At 35.0% G+C, this 18,823-nt stretch overlaps 4 protein-coding genes across 4 annotated transcripts; 1 reads left to right on the top strand and 3 right to left on the bottom strand.

The window, feature by feature from the left end:
• Window positions 1–220: 220 nt before the first annotated feature.
• LOC120773790 (protein KTI12 homolog) lies at window positions 221–1,509 on the bottom strand. The gene is made up of 3 exons (XM_040102885.1): window positions 1,124–1,509; window positions 729–1,069; window positions 221–668 (listed from the first exon to the last, which is right to left on the bottom strand). Exons 1-3 carry the CDS (start codon window positions 1,386–1,388, stop codon window positions 387–389), a joined length of 888 nt encoding a protein of 295 aa, XP_039958819.1. The 5' UTR covers window positions 1,389–1,509; the 3' UTR covers window positions 221–386.
• Window positions 1,510–1,759: 250 nt separating this feature from the next.
• LOC120775838 (protein SMG9) lies at window positions 1,760–3,412 on the top strand. The gene is made up of 3 exons (XM_040106207.1): window positions 1,760–1,901; window positions 1,959–3,027; window positions 3,090–3,412. The coding sequence occupies exons 1-3, from the start codon at window positions 1,863–1,865 to the stop codon at window positions 3,368–3,370; spliced, it is 1,389 nt and encodes a 462-aa protein (XP_039962141.1). The 5' UTR covers window positions 1,760–1,862; the 3' UTR covers window positions 3,371–3,412.
• A 493-nt stretch (window positions 3,413–3,905) lies between these two features.
• LOC120775247 lies at window positions 3,906–14,040 on the bottom strand. The gene is made up of 4 exons (XM_040105327.1): window positions 13,934–14,040; window positions 7,359–7,495; window positions 5,909–6,161; window positions 3,906–5,615 (listed from the first exon to the last, which is right to left on the bottom strand). Exons 1-4 carry the CDS (start codon window positions 13,958–13,960, stop codon window positions 3,906–3,908), a joined length of 2,127 nt encoding a protein of 708 aa, XP_039961261.1. The 5' UTR covers window positions 13,961–14,040.
• Window positions 14,041–15,758: 1,718 nt separating this feature from the next.
• On the bottom strand, window positions 15,759–18,484 carry LOC120775492 (helix-loop-helix protein 1). The gene is made up of 2 exons (XM_040105697.1): window positions 18,252–18,484; window positions 15,759–16,356 (listed from the first exon to the last, which is right to left on the bottom strand). Exon 2 carries the CDS (start codon window positions 16,329–16,331, stop codon window positions 15,867–15,869), a length of 465 nt encoding a protein of 154 aa, XP_039961631.1. The 5' UTR covers window positions 16,332–16,356; window positions 18,252–18,484; the 3' UTR covers window positions 15,759–15,866.
• Window positions 18,485–18,823: the final 339 nt, after the last annotated feature.

The raw sequence follows: 18,823 nt of genomic DNA, 5'->3' as shown, positions 1-18,823 counted from the left end.
AAAATCACGCGTAATATCTCGATTCTTTCCGTATGCTATGCATATACATACATATATATATGATAAAGTTAAATGGAAAACGTTTTATTTTTTAATTAATTTTGCATCCATTAATGGTAGTAATAAATGAGATAATACGCCTGTATTAAGACACCTTTGTATAAAACAAAAAAAAAAAAATGTATAACGTTAAAAATAAATGGAACACTTGTTGAAAATATTTCCGCGTAAAAAACGTATTTGTTTTTATTGTTAAAGTGGTTTTGTCAAAATGGGGATATAAAATCATAATGTAAACATAAATATACGTAACAGTGCTGTCAATTACTAAATGTCATACTTCCTATACACAATAAAAATTTTATGATTTATTTAAATCACATACGCTATTCATTACAATTAGAGTTGAGGAACTGCACGAATAATTGCGGCACTTTATCTAAAGTGCTTGTGGTGGCATGGTGCAATTTGGTATAATTGAGAAATTGTCTACGCAAACGATTAAGCTGTATAGCATTCACGCCTGCCGGCACTTCCACTTTCACCTGACTACCTTTGACCGGCACGGGACCTGTATTACCGATTTTACGCGCAGCCAACACGTCCGCTATAATTTGTTGCGTTAACTTGTCCAGCTCAAAGAGGTAATTCGTAGCACTTAGTGGCGGCTAATAGGTATTTAAATGCAAAATTAGATGTAATTATTATTTTTTAACTGTCGCACTTACATTCTGCGTGCTTTGATTCGGGGGTAATGGTTTTGATTCATAGAGCGCACCATGGATGGCTTCAAGTTCAAGTATATCGTCTGGAAACACTACAAATAGTGGACTATCCCAACGACAATTGCCGTGTGGCTCTTCAAAACGCATACACAGCGCATCGAAAATTTCGCGCGTATAAGGCATATTAGAGTTGTCTGTAATATTGTTTGTGCCGCTTGGCACCAAATCTTCACCTGTTCGTTGTTGATTGAACTCCCAGGCACGCGCCTCTTGTATGCCGCAGAAAAGTGTGCATTGCGTACTGCGTGCAGCTTTTGTTGCACAGAAAAGCTCATAGCGATAGCCTACAAATACGCTCAGAAATATAAAATGTTTTTATATGGACCATGTTTTTGTACCTTTTATGTAATTGCCAGCATCCACCACTACTACGTCGTCCTTATTAAGCAATCGTAGCGCTTCGGACTTGATATCGCTACGCACTTGCTTTTCCTTTTGAGAATCTGCGAAATATTCATTTTTTGCAAAACCTGCATTGGCTATCGAAATATTCTCTGAGATGAAGTGCACCTTCTTGCCTTTATCAGAGAAAAATTTTTGCAGCTCTTTAGCACGAGTTGTTTTACCGCTGGACGGTAAACCAGATATTACTATCATAGGCATAGTTAAGCGTATTTAAAAAAATTATCTAACTTTATATTTATAAAGCACTAAATATTAAATTTACTAAAAATATAAGAGGAAACCTGCACCGCGTTTTCTAGTCGTGGTGAATTTGCGATTGTTTACATGCGTGTGGGAACTGAACAGCTGATAATGAAAACAAAGGCGTAGTGTCTTAACATTTCGTATAGGAGCTCTATTTATTCAAATATTCAAAATATTAATTATATAAAATAGAATATTAGCAAATAAACAGCACACGTTTAAAAAGTAAGTTGATTTGTATCAAATAAAAATATTTTGTATATTATATTTAGAATATAGGCATAATATTTATGCATTGAACCCCAATTAGTATTTCCATGCTTACGCCACTGTAAATCAATTTGTTTATTTGACTTCACATCTGAGCTGAGGCTTTTTCGAAGGGATAATAAATATAATAAACAAGAATAAATAAAGTATTCGGTCATAATGTCGGACGGGAAGCGCAGACGGTATCGCAGAGTTAAGGTTTGTTTCCTGTATAATATTTTGCAAAATGTTATAAATGAACTCTGCTTTTGGCAGCAAACTGAGGATAAACGTCCTATAATATTAGCCAAACGAAATGTGGAAGAAGATTCAGCAGGACGTCGAAATGGTGAAGCGGAAATGCAACCAAAAATATTACTTAAATCTCGCGCTGAAATGAGAGATGATGCAGAAGTGGCAGAGACTTCTGCAAATGCAAGTACAGCGCCACTAAAAACAATGATTGTCACACGTAGTGAAGTAGCGCAAAGTCCGGGCTTAAGTGGTGTGAGTCCAGTTACAACTAAAGAGCAGTTGCACCAGCAAACACAACAAGCAAATGTGTCTGGGAATGATGTAAATTCGGCAACTAATGTGCATATAATTGAGCCGCTGCCACAAATGACACGTCCTGCAACTGTCATATCTTCAACTGGTGCAATAAATGCTAGTACGCGCAAATTACTTATGAAAGGAAATACGGACTTTTTAGTAGTTGGTGTGGTGGGTACGCAAGGTGTTGGCAAATCCACTATAATGAATATTTTAGCCAACGATGATACAAACTACGATTACTACCTCAAACTGTTTGTGGAAGAGGATAGCTTCTTTCCAACAAAATTAAAGCCACATAAGTGTTCGGCGCGTTCACGCACCGAATCCACACATATGTTTATAACCGGAGATCGTTTGATATTGCTTGATAGCCCGCCGGTGATGTGCAATTCTTACCGTAAGGATATGACCACAAATGAATTGGATGATTTACGTCAGATAATAAGTTTTCTATCAGTGTGTCATTTGTTGATTGTGGTGCAAGACGACTATTTTAATATGAATTTTATACGATTATTGCAATTTGCCGAAATTATGAAGCCAACACAAGATAATAAACCATTTGTAAGCAATTACTTTCCTAATGTGCTATTTGTAAAGAATCGTGCTAAACGTCAGGATTTCACAACAAGTCAGAAAGAACGTATGGATCGTATGTTGCGCGCTTTGTTTAAGGATTCGCAATTGCGTATATATAAGGGACAAACGGCCGAGCAGCAAAAGCAAAAGAAAACACGTCCAACGGAGGGAGAGCGGCAAATAAACACATTCTTATTGCCTGAAGTAGACGGTAAAAACATATGATTTATACTAATTAATACTTTGATTACAATTGTGGGTGTTTATGTTTAGAAAATCATGACAACTCAACGTTTCACAAACCGCTGCGCGAAATCATTGACGAATTTCGTTCACTAGTCTTCATGACGCCACGCACTGATATGTATACCGGCGCTAGCGAGCTAACTGAAGCTATTTGGTTTGAGCTGCTCACAAAATTGACACAGGACACACAACAATTCTTTAACACCTATGAAGAAATTCAACGCAAACATTTAGAGATAGGCAATGTTCATATTGGCAGTCAAGGTAATAGTGCTAAGGATACGCACGAAAACTGGAGAGAACAATAAAATACATACATATAAATAAATAAATAAATGAAATGAACCGTATAACTAGTTTATTGATTAAGAATTCGTAAATAATTTGTTTTAAGGGTTCACTCACAAACAAACTCTAAACAAAAAGCCAAATGAGAAGAAAAAAACAAGAAATATTATTAACTTCTGCTTCACCGAAGCTATAATACCCTTCACAAATATAAAAGATTACATACAAGAACTTGATTGGTCTGTTTTTAAGCTTCAACACTTTCTAAGGAGATTAACCTTAGGCAATAAATCTCGTCAAGTTTCATGGCGATAACTCGTCAAATAAAAAAGTTTCCATACAAGCACATGATGAGAGAGGATGTGTACAAAATTTCATACCCATATCTCAAAAACTTGCATAAATATTTACAAGGTATACGGCGCTTTCTTCTTAATGTTACAAACTTCATGGCAAACTTAATATACCCCATTCAGTGTATATACATACATATATTTCATTATTTTTTTTACAATATATTTGAAATAAATATTTGGAATATCCTTTAATTATTGATTACTTGTAAACTGTTTGTAGTAGCGGCCTGCGTCGCTGCTCGAGAGGTTTATAAGCATGTTGATATACGCTGGCCAAACGCCAATGTTCTGGGTAGCCGCCCTCTCCGGCGCCACCGCCAAAACAACGAAACGGTGGCACCAACGTATCAATATCGTAATTCCGTTTTGCGTAGGGATCACGTTGACGCGGCACCACCAGCACACGACTGGCATTATGTGATTCCAAACTGCAGCCGCTGTCCGTGCTAATAAAATGTCCCGCTGCATTGTATTTGGGCACACCAACACGAAATGGTGCTTTACAGATGGCACGCGGCGGCGCTGCGTGGTAACAGCGCGGTGGTTCGGGTGCAACCTTGTGACATAGTCTTGAACGCGCTCGGCTTAGAAAACCTGGCGCACCGATATTTTGTTTTGAACGTCTACAGCCACGTTCGGGTACAAGAGCCTCACACGAAGCTGCTATACTACCACCACTGCCGCCGAGATATTTTTGGCGCAATGCGCGGTATCCCTCAGCCATGATGTTAGGTGAAGATTGATAATGCTTGCTCAACCGATTTGAAGGCATCGCACAATCACGAGTTACACTACGCGCACGTGGCGGTGGCGCGCGTACCATACAATCTTCGGTGCTGCAGGGACAGTCCGTGTCGCGTTCAATTGCGCGACCGCCAAAATCTGATTTGCGGCGCATTATATCCTTATCGAAAAAGCCCGTTTCGCCGAGCGTACTATTGAATACACCCGCCGAGCGTCCTAGATCTGTAGCGGGTTCATCGCGCGGTGTTTTTACGTAATTGAACACAGCAGGACCGGCGGTATCGTCCGAACCGTCAATATGTGGTGGCCGACGCGGTTCATCCGCTGGATTGCTGGGTCTATAATCCCAACCAATGGCCAAATCCATAGCTGTCATTGGTTTATCGGGCTGCGCTGAGGAAATTGCACGTGATAAGTCACCAGCATAAGCTTTGGGCACGACGCCACAGGTGCGTGGGCGAAATACCTTCATTTTCGTACAATGTGTGGGGCCAGCATTATGCGTTCTTATGCCAACACCCGTGGCAAAGGGAGCAATATCCAGCGCTAAGCCGGGATGCTCACCAGTAATTTGCCGCTTGCGGAACGCCATGTCCACCACACAATCCGGCAACGGTTGATGGTCCAAATTGTCATGATGCATGCGCTTAGCTAATTCGAAATTAGCGTAGGGCGGAATGATAGGTGACGGCGAACGCTCGTTGGGTTTCGCTGTAATTGATTTAAGTGGCATTGTTTGCTCAAGATTTTGTAGCGCAGGTGAATCGGGGTTTTGATAACCGAATTTTTGTTTAAAGTATTCCAAACTTGGTCCAACAGAATCCGTCAGAGCAGCTGTTTGCGGCAATAACGATGTCTCCGTCTGCACTTGTGGCATTGGGTCAATTTGAGGTTCCGTCGGTGCAGTGAGTTCCAGCTGGGAAGTATGAGCAGCGTTCGCGGTTGGCGAAGAGACACGCGTCAGCGGTAGTATCACGGGACGAGTAAGGGTAACGTCCGGCTTAACCGATTGACAAAGGTGGTCGCCAAGTAGCAGCTTATTCAGTGGCAGTTCCGGTTCTATGTTATTGTCGCGTTCGTACTTTTGTTGCAACAACTGGTCACGTGAGGGGTGTTGATGTTCGTATGGCGTAAAATCACCTGGCACGTATTCTAAATCGGAACGCTTGTAAAAAAAAGACAAGTCAAGGATGTTTCTTACTATTTTTCGGTAGATATTATTTTTTTTGTGGATGACAAAATAAAATATGCAAAAATATATGAGATAATAACGAATGTATTTTAGCAAGCTGGTGGTATTTGTATAGGTTCACAAGGCTCTTCAGGCTTCTTCTCATTACCTTTCTTCCTCTTTAGTTTCTTTGAATTAACCGAAAAAGTATGATAAACAAGATGTGTTAAACAAAAACTCGTTTAAAGTATGAACGAAAGTTTGAAAAACGAGGAACCTATACTCACTTTTTTATCTTGACCCTTAGCGCACTTTCCAATGCCTTTCTCACCTGGACTGAAAATACTTCTGACGGTTTCGCATTTATCTTCGCATTTCGGTGGCTCATCTTTTTTCCCGCAAACACTCTTTTTGCGTGGGAAATTGCGCCATTTATATTTTCTGATCAGACACTCGTTGTATTCGTCGGCAAATTTACGAGTTATTTTACGTGGTAGCTCGTAAGTGCTGCGAAAGTAGCCCCAAGGATTCTTATCCGAACTAAAAGTAATTTGTGAAAGTTGTTACCAAAAAGTTTTCAAATTAAAGGCTTGCAAAGCAGATTCTAAGAGATTTTCTTACTCATGTGCTACAATGAAATGAAACATTATTGACAAAATTCAAAGCATCTCATGTGGAAAGACAAACAAAGGTCTCTATAAGAAGTCAGATTAGCAAAAGTTTGAAAGCTAAGCTCTTCAGTTCTTCTGTGGAACTCCGATTAAACTGTATCTAGTAAATTCCACTGGCTTACTGAGGTCAGTGAGCAATCTACCATAAGCTACAATAGGACCGGAAAAGTAGTAGCCGCATTATAAAGAGAAGAGCAGCATTATAAAATAAGCCTCAAAATCATTCGATGTGTGTCACTAGGCTGGAATCAACCGTCATCATAAGTCAAGTCCTTAAAGCTGTAAACTAAACTAAGGTTACCCATCTGATTTTGTTAGATCTGTGCGGAAATTTTCGGGAGATCCCAGAGCTCTACCATAAATATTAACCGATCCATACCCATAAGGTCAACTTAAACCGGATCAGCGCTCAGTTTTAGTAAAATTTTCGTCGAAGTGATGGATAATGGTTTCAATACCATAAACATTAACCAAGCCATACCCATAAGGTCAACTTAATCCGGATCACCATTCAGTTTCAGTCAGATTTGCGTAGAAGTGATGGATAATGGTTTCAATATCCTTTTATTTGACTATGATTTAGCTTTACCTTTCCTTTTGAAAGTTTATGAAACAGCAAATCTGTTTAGAAAGGCCGTAAACGCACGCCCCTCAAACGGCACGACATCTGCAATGCCGGTGACTGGTCTCAGTTCAAGAAAAAGAGAGTAGTCTCTAAAAGCTGAGCTCTAGAAATACGGAATGGATGAGTACGCAGCCAGTACGAAGAAGGACAGGTTAGAAAATTCTTCATTAGCGGATTTTCTCAAAGTCTACGCTACGATCTTATAAAGCAACTACAGTAATTCGAGCTACAATGATATCAATCCATTTTTCATAACATAAGGAACTGACGGTGTTAATATATTTGCGTAAGACGGAAAGACGAAGAGGTTATATGTATGTATGTTTACAGCAATGTATTCTGTTGAAACTCTCCGAGGCTCCGCGGGTGTTTCGAATTTTCTTGAGTAGAACCTAACGGTGCACTTTGATCTGCTGTGCGTAAATACCTCCAAGTACTTACCGATCAGCGCTGCACAGCAAATGTCCGTTATTGCCAGCGATTATTTTCGTCGGTTGCTTATGGGCGCGCGGTTTTGGTGGATACCACTTCGGCAACTCCCAATTGCATAGACGTTTCGCGCTGTAAGCCTTCTCGAACTAGCAAATAAAGAAAACAACAAAAATGAGTGAAAAAAGCCCGACGGCGCTGGCACAACCACTAGTCATTCATTTTTCGCGACATATTGCTACAAATCCAACACAACCTGTTCTCCCGCCTGACGGACTATATATCATAGCCAACTTTGATGCGTTAATTTATATCATTTTAAGCCTTTAAATCTTTAAATACCAACGCATACAAATTATAGATACACATACATATGTAAACAAAAAAAAACAAAATATGGGCGTTTTGTTGCAGTTGCCCAAACATCCCTGCGCTAAAAAGCTGTTTATTAATAAAAAAGTCACCGCACATTTACACACGCATGCTACTTCGGCAACACTCTATACTCCTGACGCTCCGTGACAGCACCACGCCAGAAGCAAAGTGTTGTTGTGCCATCCCTCAATCGGCATGAGCTGCAATTACATGGTGTAATTTTTGAAATGACATATGTATGCAGCGATTACGAAGAGTATTGCTCCTAATACCGTTATAATCCTTGTTTACTTTTTGAAAACCAGCAGCAAAAAACCCGAGCGATTTATTAACATTTGTAAACATTTTTTAGCAAGTGGAAGAGCCAACAGCTACCGTTAAGCGGCTGAGTAATTTATCATAACTAAATCCAATTGGAAAATGTCCAACCTTTGGCGGATGAATTTCAGGAACTTTGTCAGAAGGATTTGTTGCTCGAAGGATCAGCGTTATTTTTTGTGTCTTTTATGAAGAGGGAATGTTTTAAATTTGATCACATATTTTCGCTGAGCAACCAGCAGTAAGAACGTGTAAAAACAGAGTCCAAATCGAGTCCAATTTGCTTTTTCCGTCTACTTGAACTTGAGAAACTCTTCACATTTAACCGAATTTCGTTAAAATTTTGTCTAGTCTCAATTTGTAGATGTAGCATTAGAAGCCATAAGCAGTAGAAATAGATACAACCAGTAAAAAATTGTAAAGAGAGGTGAACCGTTGCCATTCGGTCTTGTCCAGCGGGCAAATAGTCTATTTGAACTTGTGAAACACTAACCAAATTACGTTAAAATTCTGTCTACTCTCATTTTTTGGATAGATGACAACACTATTCGAAAATACCAACTGATCAAATTTGACCTGGACGGATACAATATTTTTATACATTCGTGTGAAGTTTGATCTCTATGGTATATAGTCCATTAGTATGTCTTTAAAAGCTGCTTCTTTATGACACGTAAAGTTCGTCTAGTGATTTTTACCATGGAAAAAAGTTTTCTAGTTTATAAATATACTTGAAATTTTGTATTTCCAATGAAATCACAGCTACGGAATCGCTAAACATATTGCAGAAGATTTTCGGTGGGTCTACTTTATCGCGAACACAAGTATTTGAGTGGCACAAAGCATTTAATGAAGGTCGTAAAGTTACCGAAAACTTGTCTCATCAAAGTCGTCCATTCATCGCTGTTAATGGCGATGAAATCAAAAGAGTTAAAGAAAGAGTGCTTGAGAGAGAGAGATAACAGAGGATCTCAACAGTTCTTATGTACCGATTTAACACATTTTGGTTAATGTTTTGGGTGTGAAGGCTGCCAAGAGACCTGAATCTTTTGAGTTGAGGTCGCAAAAAGGTGCTTGACAACGTGGCTGTGGACTCTACATTCAAAGAACACATCATTAGAGAGGTGAAAAGACGTTGGTTTATGAATACCACGTCGAAACTGTCTAACAATCTACCGAATGGAAAAGAAGCTGTAAAAAAAATCGCTAAAGGCATTGAAGATCATTCCAGAAAAGTATATTAGCTCATTAGCGATAATAATGATAATATTTTTGTCAGTCCGGGCAAATTAAGGATATTTGAGTCTTTCCCAGAAAGTTTTTAAGTTATTTGCTTTTAATACATATGTATAAATTAAAGCTTATTCTCTTTCATAACGCCAGAACGTCTAGAATAAAGTTTTCGAAGAGAAGGCTATGATACAAAATCTACAGAGAATAAACAAAGATTGCCACAAAATCCTAGCCATATAGGAAATATACCGATCAAAGTCAGTTTGGTGTGAGGTTAGTAGCCAGCTCTTATGAAGAAAATTTCGCTTTAACTCTTTCGAAATTTTTAGCAGACAAACGCCAGAGGCATTGAGTTGAAAATTTTAAGAACAATACGGATTGAGAGTTCTCGTAAAAAAATGTTTACTTACATTCTTTAAAGAATCGAGCAGAAAAGTCATAGATGCGATACGACTTTGAAACGTCGCTGAAGATCGAGGGAAACTCGTCAAAACGATACCTTTGCCGCCCACTCTTCGCTGAACCGTGAGAAAACCAACGCCAACATAACCTTAAAACGCAACAACAAAAAGTATTTTCAATTATCATATGTAAATGTGGCGAGTTGACAAATTTTTGACTATTCACTACTGATTACATGCAAACATACGCACTGAGACTTGCCGTTATGCCAGCGGTGGCGACCAATGACACTTGTCAACACCAGCAATGATTGAAGACCAACACAGCACACCGCACGCAAGCTGCGGAGGATGTGTTGAGCGGCAAATGGAGTAAATGGCATGAAACCACAAGCAACGGCACGTGCGGACGCAACAAATGCGAGCACCAAATGCGAGCGGGAGCGTTGCTACAAACACACTTTACACACATTGTGTTATTGTAATTAAATTTACACGGCAATTACATCGACTTATAGGAAGAGTATGTATCAAAGCAACAACAACAATCATTGCAAACGGTTTAAGGATATTATTGCAAAATTGTTGTAATGCTTTAAGCTGCGTAAAATTACCAAAAGCCTTGTTGTTGTTGTAAGTGTTTGCGCCTCTTACCGGAGTAAATCGATTGTATTTTGTTAGAAGTGTCATTGGTTCAAGTGTGAAATACAAATTGATTTTAAACTCAATTAGCAAATGCAACAATAGGAATTTATGCTCTAACGGTAGTGTAGTTTTATAGCAGACAAAAGATTGCTACAGCAACGAGCTGATTTTTTGCAATATTCACAAGTGAAACGAAATAACGGTGCAATGTGAGATTGAACAGTGGCACAAAATGAGCAAAGGAGGGTTAAAAAATTTACTAGAATTAATCTTGAAAAAATTGCAGCGTTATTTGTGAAGCAATTTCACCAACTAACTCGGAAAAATTGAAATAAAATCTTTTCAATAACATTAACTTTTCATAAATAGTAGTAAAATCTAAATACAGTGTTGAGTTTTGCGATAAAATTCTATTATTTGTTGTGAAATATGTTGACAGACAGAGACTTGACAGATCAGCTGTTTTGAATAAGTGTTTAAATAAGGTAACGGCTGTCAAAGATGATGGTAAACGTTTTCATAATGAAGACAATATGGCGTTTACACCGTTGCGTAACGACTAAATGAGCTTATACTACTAATTTCAATGTGCGACAAAATATTTTTGACAAGTGAAGGGTTCCACAAGTTTAAGAATCATCTCTGAATACTTTTTATACATTCTCTAAAGGCTCTTTAACAAAAAATATACAAAAAGAAAGATCACTGTCTAATTTTTTTTAATTAGTGTAATCGGCTTCTAAAACTTTAAAGAAATTTTTCTCGAAATGCTGTTTTTAGAGCCGATCTATCTTCGAAACGACTGGACTATTCCTAGTTAAAATTGTCACACAACCTTCTTAGTTAAACACATTTGTCAGGTAATGATCGAAGGAATAAATTTTTTGTTAAAACCACTTTTTTGAGAAAGCCGCCATTTTTTCAGAAACCAAAATTTTGACTGAAATATTGAGTCCTTTGAACATTACCTACTTATATTTATTACTAGTATAATAATATTTTTGAACGATTTTTGGATTTGCGAAATTGGGTTCTATGAAGAATATTTCTTCGTCTAAAAATTGTAAAAGCCACTTCCAGAGACTTGTATCTTGAATTTTTAAACTTTTGGTAAAAAAATTTATCGTTTTCCACTTCAAACCACTGTGCAATACCAACAACCTAACCCACCAGCAGATGATTTTTATACGCATACCCGAGGGTGTCATTTATCACGTTTTATGCGTGGATTATGTAGTCAAGAAGCTACACGCTGTCTGCTTGTATTGCAGGCAAGTTGCAACAATGCCCACACAAGGCAGCAACGATGAAGGGTGTCACACCCCTTGACAGCATCATGACACCCCAAACAAGAATTAAAAAATTGCAGAAGAGCATAAAAGGCTAACAGGCGGCTGAAGGGTGCACGTGTGGCGGAAGAGTGGGGGATAAAGCAGCTAGCATACAAACACACATAATTATGTACATACATACATATATACAAACGCATACATAAACGTTTGAAGAAAGCAAATACTAAACTAGCATAGTTACAGGTTCACCGGCTACTTTAACTAATTTCACGGCAATCTGCACTGCTGCTTATTTTCGGTCAGCATTGGCTACTTTTTTAACAATTTCTTTTGCGTAAAACGCACACACACCTAAACTTTCGTAGCACTATCGGCGATCAAACATGAAAACAAAACAGATGTCCAATCAATTGTAAGTAAATTAGTATAATGTCCAATCAATTAATTGCCGCCACTATCGGCATCGACGCCAGCACTATCACTTTCGTATTATTGGCTCCCCAGTGGTATACCGTTAACTTATAAACGCCTCAATTCGCACTGAATTGTAGCACAAGCTGCAGTTAGTCCCGAAGTCTGCTTTGCGCTGTGCGAAGGTTGTGCAGTTTCTTGTGTGTCATTCAACTGAAAGAATTTGACATGATAGTACATGCACGCAGGTAAGTATGCACATGTCTATGCATGTAAATACATACTATGTAAGGGAGCAGAAATACTATTTATAACTATTTATATTAAAACTTTGTCGTTGTTAAGCAAAATCGTTACTATGTACAAATATTAATTTATATTTTTTTGTGGAGCAACAAACCGCAATAAATGTAAACGCGAAACAGGGAGCATAAGCAATTTGTTTGGTAAAAAAAAATTTTGTCTACAACTTTTAAGCAAAAAAAAAATTATTACTAAAAAAAAATATTAAAAAAATAAATGTGTGTAAAAAGAAATAAAAAAATTAAAATACTATAAATAATATGCATATAATTAATTTAATGAGAAGAAAAATAGAAAAAATATTATGTACAAATAAAGTAACATTTAATAATAAAAATATAATAGTAAATGCTAAAAATTAAAATAATTCCCAAAATTTTTTATTACTAAATGGGACATTTAAAAAAAAATAATATAATGAAAACTACAAACAATTAATATAAAAATATAAGAAATAATATAAAAAATATAAGAAATCTAAATAAAATTATGAAATTTATAAAATATAAATATGAAAAAATAGAATTGATTTGGAATAAAATATATAATAATATTTATGCATGTATGTTTTGTATATTCACTTAAAATTTAAAATTTTATAATAAAATAAAAATACATTTATGCAAATTAAAAAATAAATCATATTTAATTAATTAATTCGGTAAACGTTTCATGCAAAAAATCACTAGAAAAAAAAATAAAAATTTTCTTAAAATTAAAAAAGAAAATAAATTAAATTAAATGAAAAAAAAATAAAAAAACTTCATTTAATTTTATTTTAAATCCTTAACCCTGATAAATGTTTTTAGTGCAACCGAAAGTAATAATTTTTATTATTTTTTAAATTTTAATTATTTTTTAATAAAAAAATATGTAAAATGTAAATAGTGCCGAGCAACCAAAATTTGCCTGCCAAGAATTCTGAATAAGTTGCGTAAAGCACTCCCGTGCTAGTTGGACACTTTACAAAATAAAAAAAAAATATGTATTTTCTAAAAAAAATTCAAAAATCTTGTGCACCAACCCTGTTTTTATTTGCAGCTATTTATAGAGATGCTCTGTGGCCTACTTTTGTCAACAAATCAAGCAAATGCCGTGCATTATATTAACATTAGCAGTTCCTACTACTGTCAAATGTCGCAAATTGAAAGAAAATTTGACTGCAGCAAAATAGATAAACAAAGTATGAGTTAGACAACTCACAAGTTGATTATCTAAGCTTATAGCAGAGAAAATTACGCAAAAATATGCTTCAGCGCCAGCTCAACACGCGCTGACTTTCGTAATTTTGCATGACGCCGTTAGATTGTCGCTGAAATACATACATATGTATGTACATATGTATGTTTGCGCCACAGGTAAATTAGCATGTTTTGCTTATTTTCAATATTTTGCAAATAGTTTTACTGAATAAATTCAACAATTTCATTTTTTATGGTTAACCACCTACACTTTAACACTGCAACACAATGGCGCCTACGAAATGGCGTACTAACCTTACGCGCTTGTATTTTTTTAACAAAAATGTCTGCATCGAATGTTTTTAAACGCTCACAAAACGCTTTTGCAACTGTTTTCAATTTAGTTTGCAGTATCTTTTCGAAAATACCTGATTAGCACTAAAATGATACGCCATTACACGTTAACAGTGTGCGCCACAAGGGTTGGTAACGAAAAATTAAAATAATTTCTTAACTAAAACTTTTATTTTCTGTGATGCGCTTCAGAATTTTTTATTGAATAATATTTTTTTCCTGTCAAAAAGTTGATATTTTTTATTTATTTTAGTTTTTTTTACGTTTATGCCTTCGCTTTGCCTAGAGTTGACGAAAAATTTCTTCACATTTAGAGGATTGTGTTTGTACGCCGACAAATTTTCACTTTAAAATGTATAGAAATAAGAAAAACAACCTAAAAAATACCAGGACAACGTTAAATAATATGAATTTTTTCACAAAGTGTGAGCAAATATTTATGGTTGCCAGGAACCTTCTTGTTTACGCATGTTTGCTGGAATGTTTTCGAACTGCTTGCTTACATAAGCTGAGTAAGGCAATTTTCCTTGCAATGGCAGTTAAAGAGTTGGAAAAAAAATTAAATTTAATCAGAAAAAAAATCAATTTTAAATTTTAAAATTAAAAAAAAAAATACAATAAATAAATAAATAAAATAAATTTTAAAATAATAAAGACAAATATTTCTACTTTTTTTAAATTTATTTTTCATTGAAATATTTAGTTGTAAAGGAAAATGATCAAATTTAAATAAAATAAATTTTATTTAAAAAAAAAATATTTAAATTTTAAAATTAAAAAAAAAATAAAATAAATAAATAAAACAATATAAATAAATAAAATAAATTTTAAAGTAATAAAGAAAAATATTTCTACTTTTTCCATATTTTTTTTTAAGAAAAATTTAGTTTTAAAGGAAAATATTCAAATTTTGCTTTACAATATACCTAAAGTTTAGTTATAATTCTATACGTCTGCAGACTTGCATACAAAAAAAATTACAATAAGTTGCTCCACAAGAAAGGCACGGATTATTGCTGCCATTCTATATCTACTAGTACCTAGGTACGTATTTATTCTTGCCGTTCTCTCAACACCCTTTCACCTCTCCCCAACCTGCTCACCTTACTTCGCTATTGCTTTTACTGTTCAAATACATATGTATGTATGTATTTGTTCTTGCCCGCACTGCATGTTAAGCTTACCAGTCGCAGGTGGCCAATGGCGGCAATGTATGAATTAAAAGCAGTTTGCTGCTAACGGCAGCTGCGGCTGCTTTGGAGATTGTATGTAATATTTCAATAGCACGATTTCTTGTTTCATAAAGATTTTTTGAGGAAGGTTTCAAGTCAAAATAAAGCAGGCTTTAAAGTTAATATCGTGTTTTTCATGCCAATAGCGGAAAAAATTCGTAATTTACTTTAAAAAAGATTTTTTTCGACTGTGAATTGACATCTTTTAATAATTTACTTCAATCGAATAATAAAAAAATTATAGAAAAAAACACAAATACAAAACCTTTATAGCAAGATTTTTTATAAGCGACATATGTATATCACTGAAGGAATTTCTTGTATTATTTGCATATATTAAATTTGTTTTGCAAAAAAAATAGTATATTTTTTAGCTCGTATTTAAGATTTTTAGTATATTTTTAACTTATTTTTGGTTTAAATTGCCCACTAATTGTTAATACCAGCATAACGTAAGTTTGTTTAAGTTTCCCGTCGATTTTCAGTTATCGATTTTCTGATAGTGAATAAAATGTCAACATCACTGCCTACACGAAAGCAAACGTTAATTTTGGAAACAAAGGCATTTAAAGTAGTTAGTATTTATTATGCAAATACATTATGAAAATCTTAAAGTATGTATTAAATAAAAGTTATATACATTAATATTATAAGTGTAAAGTGAAAATTTTAAATTAAATGGTATCACAATGCAGCTTAAATTATTGGCAAAAATAAAGTAGAGTTTGCAACTGATTTTCCCAAACATTTAATAGAAATAAAACAGCCGCGTAGTTTATGGCGTTTCCAGCACGTGATTCAAATAAGCTATATAGCATATGGCCAATTTGAGAATTTCGATTTTTGACAGCTTCTTATCCGGCGGCAGTGTTGGCAGTAGCTTGCGCAACTCCGCAAAGCTGACATTGAACGCTTCGACGCGTATGCGTTCGCGTGTTGCATGTGCGGTGCGATATTTTAGTGTGGCGCGTCGTCGACGGCGTCGTTCTTCACGTGACAGCCCCACCAATTCCGAGGGATCCAGGTGCGCTATGGGTGTTGTGCGGCGTCGTGGTGCTGGTGTTGGTGGCGGTGGTGGTGAGGCCTGTGGCATGGTCTCACAAGCCATGCGCGCCTGAAAGCGTCGATCTATATCCAAAACATAATCATGGTTTTCAGCGCTACCATTGAGATCGTGCAGATAATAGCGACCCAGTGAGATGCTTTGTGCAGGCATCATATGCGTCATGTCGTACACCATGTTGACTGCAAACGACGTATAATTACTGCATTGAAGAGAGAGTGGCAAGCGTTTTGATTAGAAAAAATATGTTTTGAAAAATTGAGCACTTTTTAATTTACAGCATAAAATAAATTGGCACGCCCATTTAATTTGTGGTTAAACAGCAAGCATAAGTTCGCCCATCGGGCGTTTGTAATATATGCATGCCAAAGGCGTTATTTGCACCAGCTCCTTTGCTTAAGGGTTTACTTCTTACCCCATTACTATTTACCAACTCATATTTATTCTTAGCTTTGTGTGTTTTTGTTGCAATTCGTGCGTGTGTCAACATTCCACCCCTTTCGTTTGTTTGGCGTGTGCTTAAATATTCTCTAACTAACCACATTATACTTGTTATTGTTATTATTTTTCCCGCATTCTTTTATGATCGGCACATATTTTCACACCTAGTCAAATAATAGCAAAAACCTATAGGGTGCGCGTTGTTGTTGATATAACGGTACATGAGAATTTCTTTTACCGTGCACGTTTCGCAATTTGCAATAAAAATTTAATATTTATTAAATTTCATGATGTGACTGAAATAAGATTCCAATAAGCGAATTGGACTCACAGATTGTGAGATATTTTATTGCCAAAAGCAAGAATCGAACTTGAAAGTGAGATTCCTTCTGCATTTCACGCTGGTGTGCTTCTCAACATACTGTGCAATGAAATTTACTTTAAAAATGCAACTTTTACGCTGCATCTCACAAGTGATTTACCTTCTTCAAATACCTTAAAACCAGACAGTAGAATCATGAAATTGTTAAATGTCGAAAAATATTTTGAGGAATTAATTACAATTATCTCGGGCTTTTTAAATGATCTTTGTATCACAATCTATCTTAAAATTTGTGAAATTGGTTGGCAATTGAAAAAATTCGACTTTGTTTTAATTAAACCTCGAACTGTCATGAACTCAGAGCATAAACAAATAACAGTGCGGATGAGCAACATTTACATACATACTTGTATGTCATCGATTGATTGATTGATCAGTAAATAATAGAAAGCAAATTGTGTCACAAAATTTTTTTTTAAACAAATAACAAAAAAAACGAAAAATTATAAATATAAATGTTTTTATATAAAATATATAGGTTAAGAGTTTTTTTTAAATTTTCTTTTCAACTGAAAATAAATATTAAAGCAAACTTCGAATTGTACGATTATTTTATATTATAACTATTGTTTTTTATCAAAAATATTCTAAAAAAATATATGTACATACTTATGTACACTTTCAACTAAAATATGCACATAAATATAAAATAAAAAATTGAGAATTTGAAGGATATTTTAGATGAAAGCTCTGTTGTTTAATTAATTAAAAATAAGTAGATTAGATTTTTTAAATTTTTTTGGAATTTTCTTTTTAACTGTTGTATATAAAACACAAATTGATTTTTAAAAATTAAGATAATTTTAGATTATAAAACCAAAATCCAAACCAAAATTGTTTACCAAAAATATATGTATGTAAAAAATAGCGAATTTGAAAGCTATTTTAGACAAAAGCTCTGTTTAATAAATTCAAAATACATATGTGGATTCGACTTTTTTAATTTTTTTTTTGGAATTTTCTATACAAAATAATGTATAAAGAATAATTTTTACTGTTATTTTATTTAATAAAAAAATAATAAATTTAGACTTTTTAGAATTTTCATTTCAACAGTTATGTGCACATAATAAATGTAAATGAAAAAAAAAAATAATAATTTTTGCAAATTTTAAAATTTTTCTAGATTATTTGTTCCCGTAAATTCCACTGTCTGCATTTTATGTGAAGTTAATCGATTACAAATGTCGCCCGCCCAAAACATTATATTTTCTTTCTTAAAACCAATTTTCACTAAACCGTTATTATTATTATACACATTTTTTTCCCATTACCTTCGAATAATTTATAATTTTTTCACTTTATGCTGTCCGTTACATAAGATTTTTCACTTGTCATTTAATTATTCCAAATATTCCGTGGCTCCGTTATTTTATACGCTCCGCGCGTGTACGCGTTAAAATTGAAATGTTCTATATCCTTGATTGCACAGCATCCTTTTATATCCAACTTCTCTAAACACCACCAAAAGTTCACTTGTTGTTGTTGCTACAATACTTTTATATAAATGGGGTTGTTTTTATATAAGCAGAACCAATAGGCAACAGCTGTGGCGCGTACAATAACAACTATAAAGGGATGCTGTTTATAATTAGAGCGGGAGGCGTTGATGTAGAGAAGGAAAGAAAAATAAAATGGCGTTTTTGTTAACACCTCCAGGATTACAATAAATATGTTCACATATTTAAGTTTATTGATTTTTATTGCGTTGGTTTAATTTTTCCTCCGAACTTTTATTTTCATAGATATCTTGCTGTATTCGTAGCAAAATCGACATTCCAGGCCAGAAGAGCAACTTAGTATTTATATGAGTTTAGAGACAGTTTTGCCCTGTCGTATGAGATGA

Source organism: Bactrocera tryoni, chromosome 4 (assembly GCF_016617805.1).
Source record: "Bactrocera tryoni isolate S06 chromosome 4, CSIRO_BtryS06_freeze2, whole genome shotgun sequence".
Taxonomy (NCBI): Eukaryota; Metazoa; Arthropoda; class Insecta; order Diptera; family Tephritidae; genus Bactrocera; species Bactrocera tryoni.
This window is presented reverse-complemented; position numbering and strand designations above follow the sequence as displayed.

Coding starts and splice junctions, on each gene's coding strand:
- LOC120773790 (XM_040102885.1), bottom strand. CDS start 1,388: ATGCCTATGATAGTAATATCTGGTTTACCGTCCAGCGGTAAAACAACT. Junction 1,070..1,123: donor TGCTGGCAATTACATAAAAG/GTACAAAAACAT, acceptor GCGTATTTGTAG/GCTATCGCTATGAGCTTTTC. Junction 669..728: donor CGAATCAAAGCACGCAGAAT/GTAAGTGCGACA, acceptor AATACCTATTAG/CCGCCACTAAGTGCTACGAA.
- LOC120775838 (XM_040106207.1), top strand. CDS start 1,863: ATGTCGGACGGGAAGCGCAGACGGTATCGCAGAGTTAAG. Junction 1,902..1,958: donor GACGGTATCGCAGAGTTAAG/GTTTGTTTCCTG, acceptor TGCTTTTGGCAG/CAAACTGAGGATAAACGTCC. Junction 3,028..3,089: donor CTTATTGCCTGAAGTAGACG/GTAAAAACATAT, acceptor GTTTATGTTTAG/AAAATCATGACAACTCAACG.
- LOC120775247 (XM_040105327.1), bottom strand. CDS start 13,960: ATGGCGTATCATTTTAGTGCTAATCAG. Junction 7,496..13,933: donor ATCATTTTAGTGCTAATCAG/GTATTTTCGAAA, acceptor TTTATTTGCTAG/TTCGAGAAGGCTTACAGCGC. Junction 6,162..7,358: donor TTGCTGTGCAGCGCTGATCG/GTAAGTACTTGG, acceptor AATTACTTTTAG/TTCGGATAAGAATCCTTGGG.
- LOC120775492 (XM_040105697.1), bottom strand. CDS start 16,331: ATGGTGTACGACATGACGCATATGATGCCTGCACAAAGCATCTCACTG.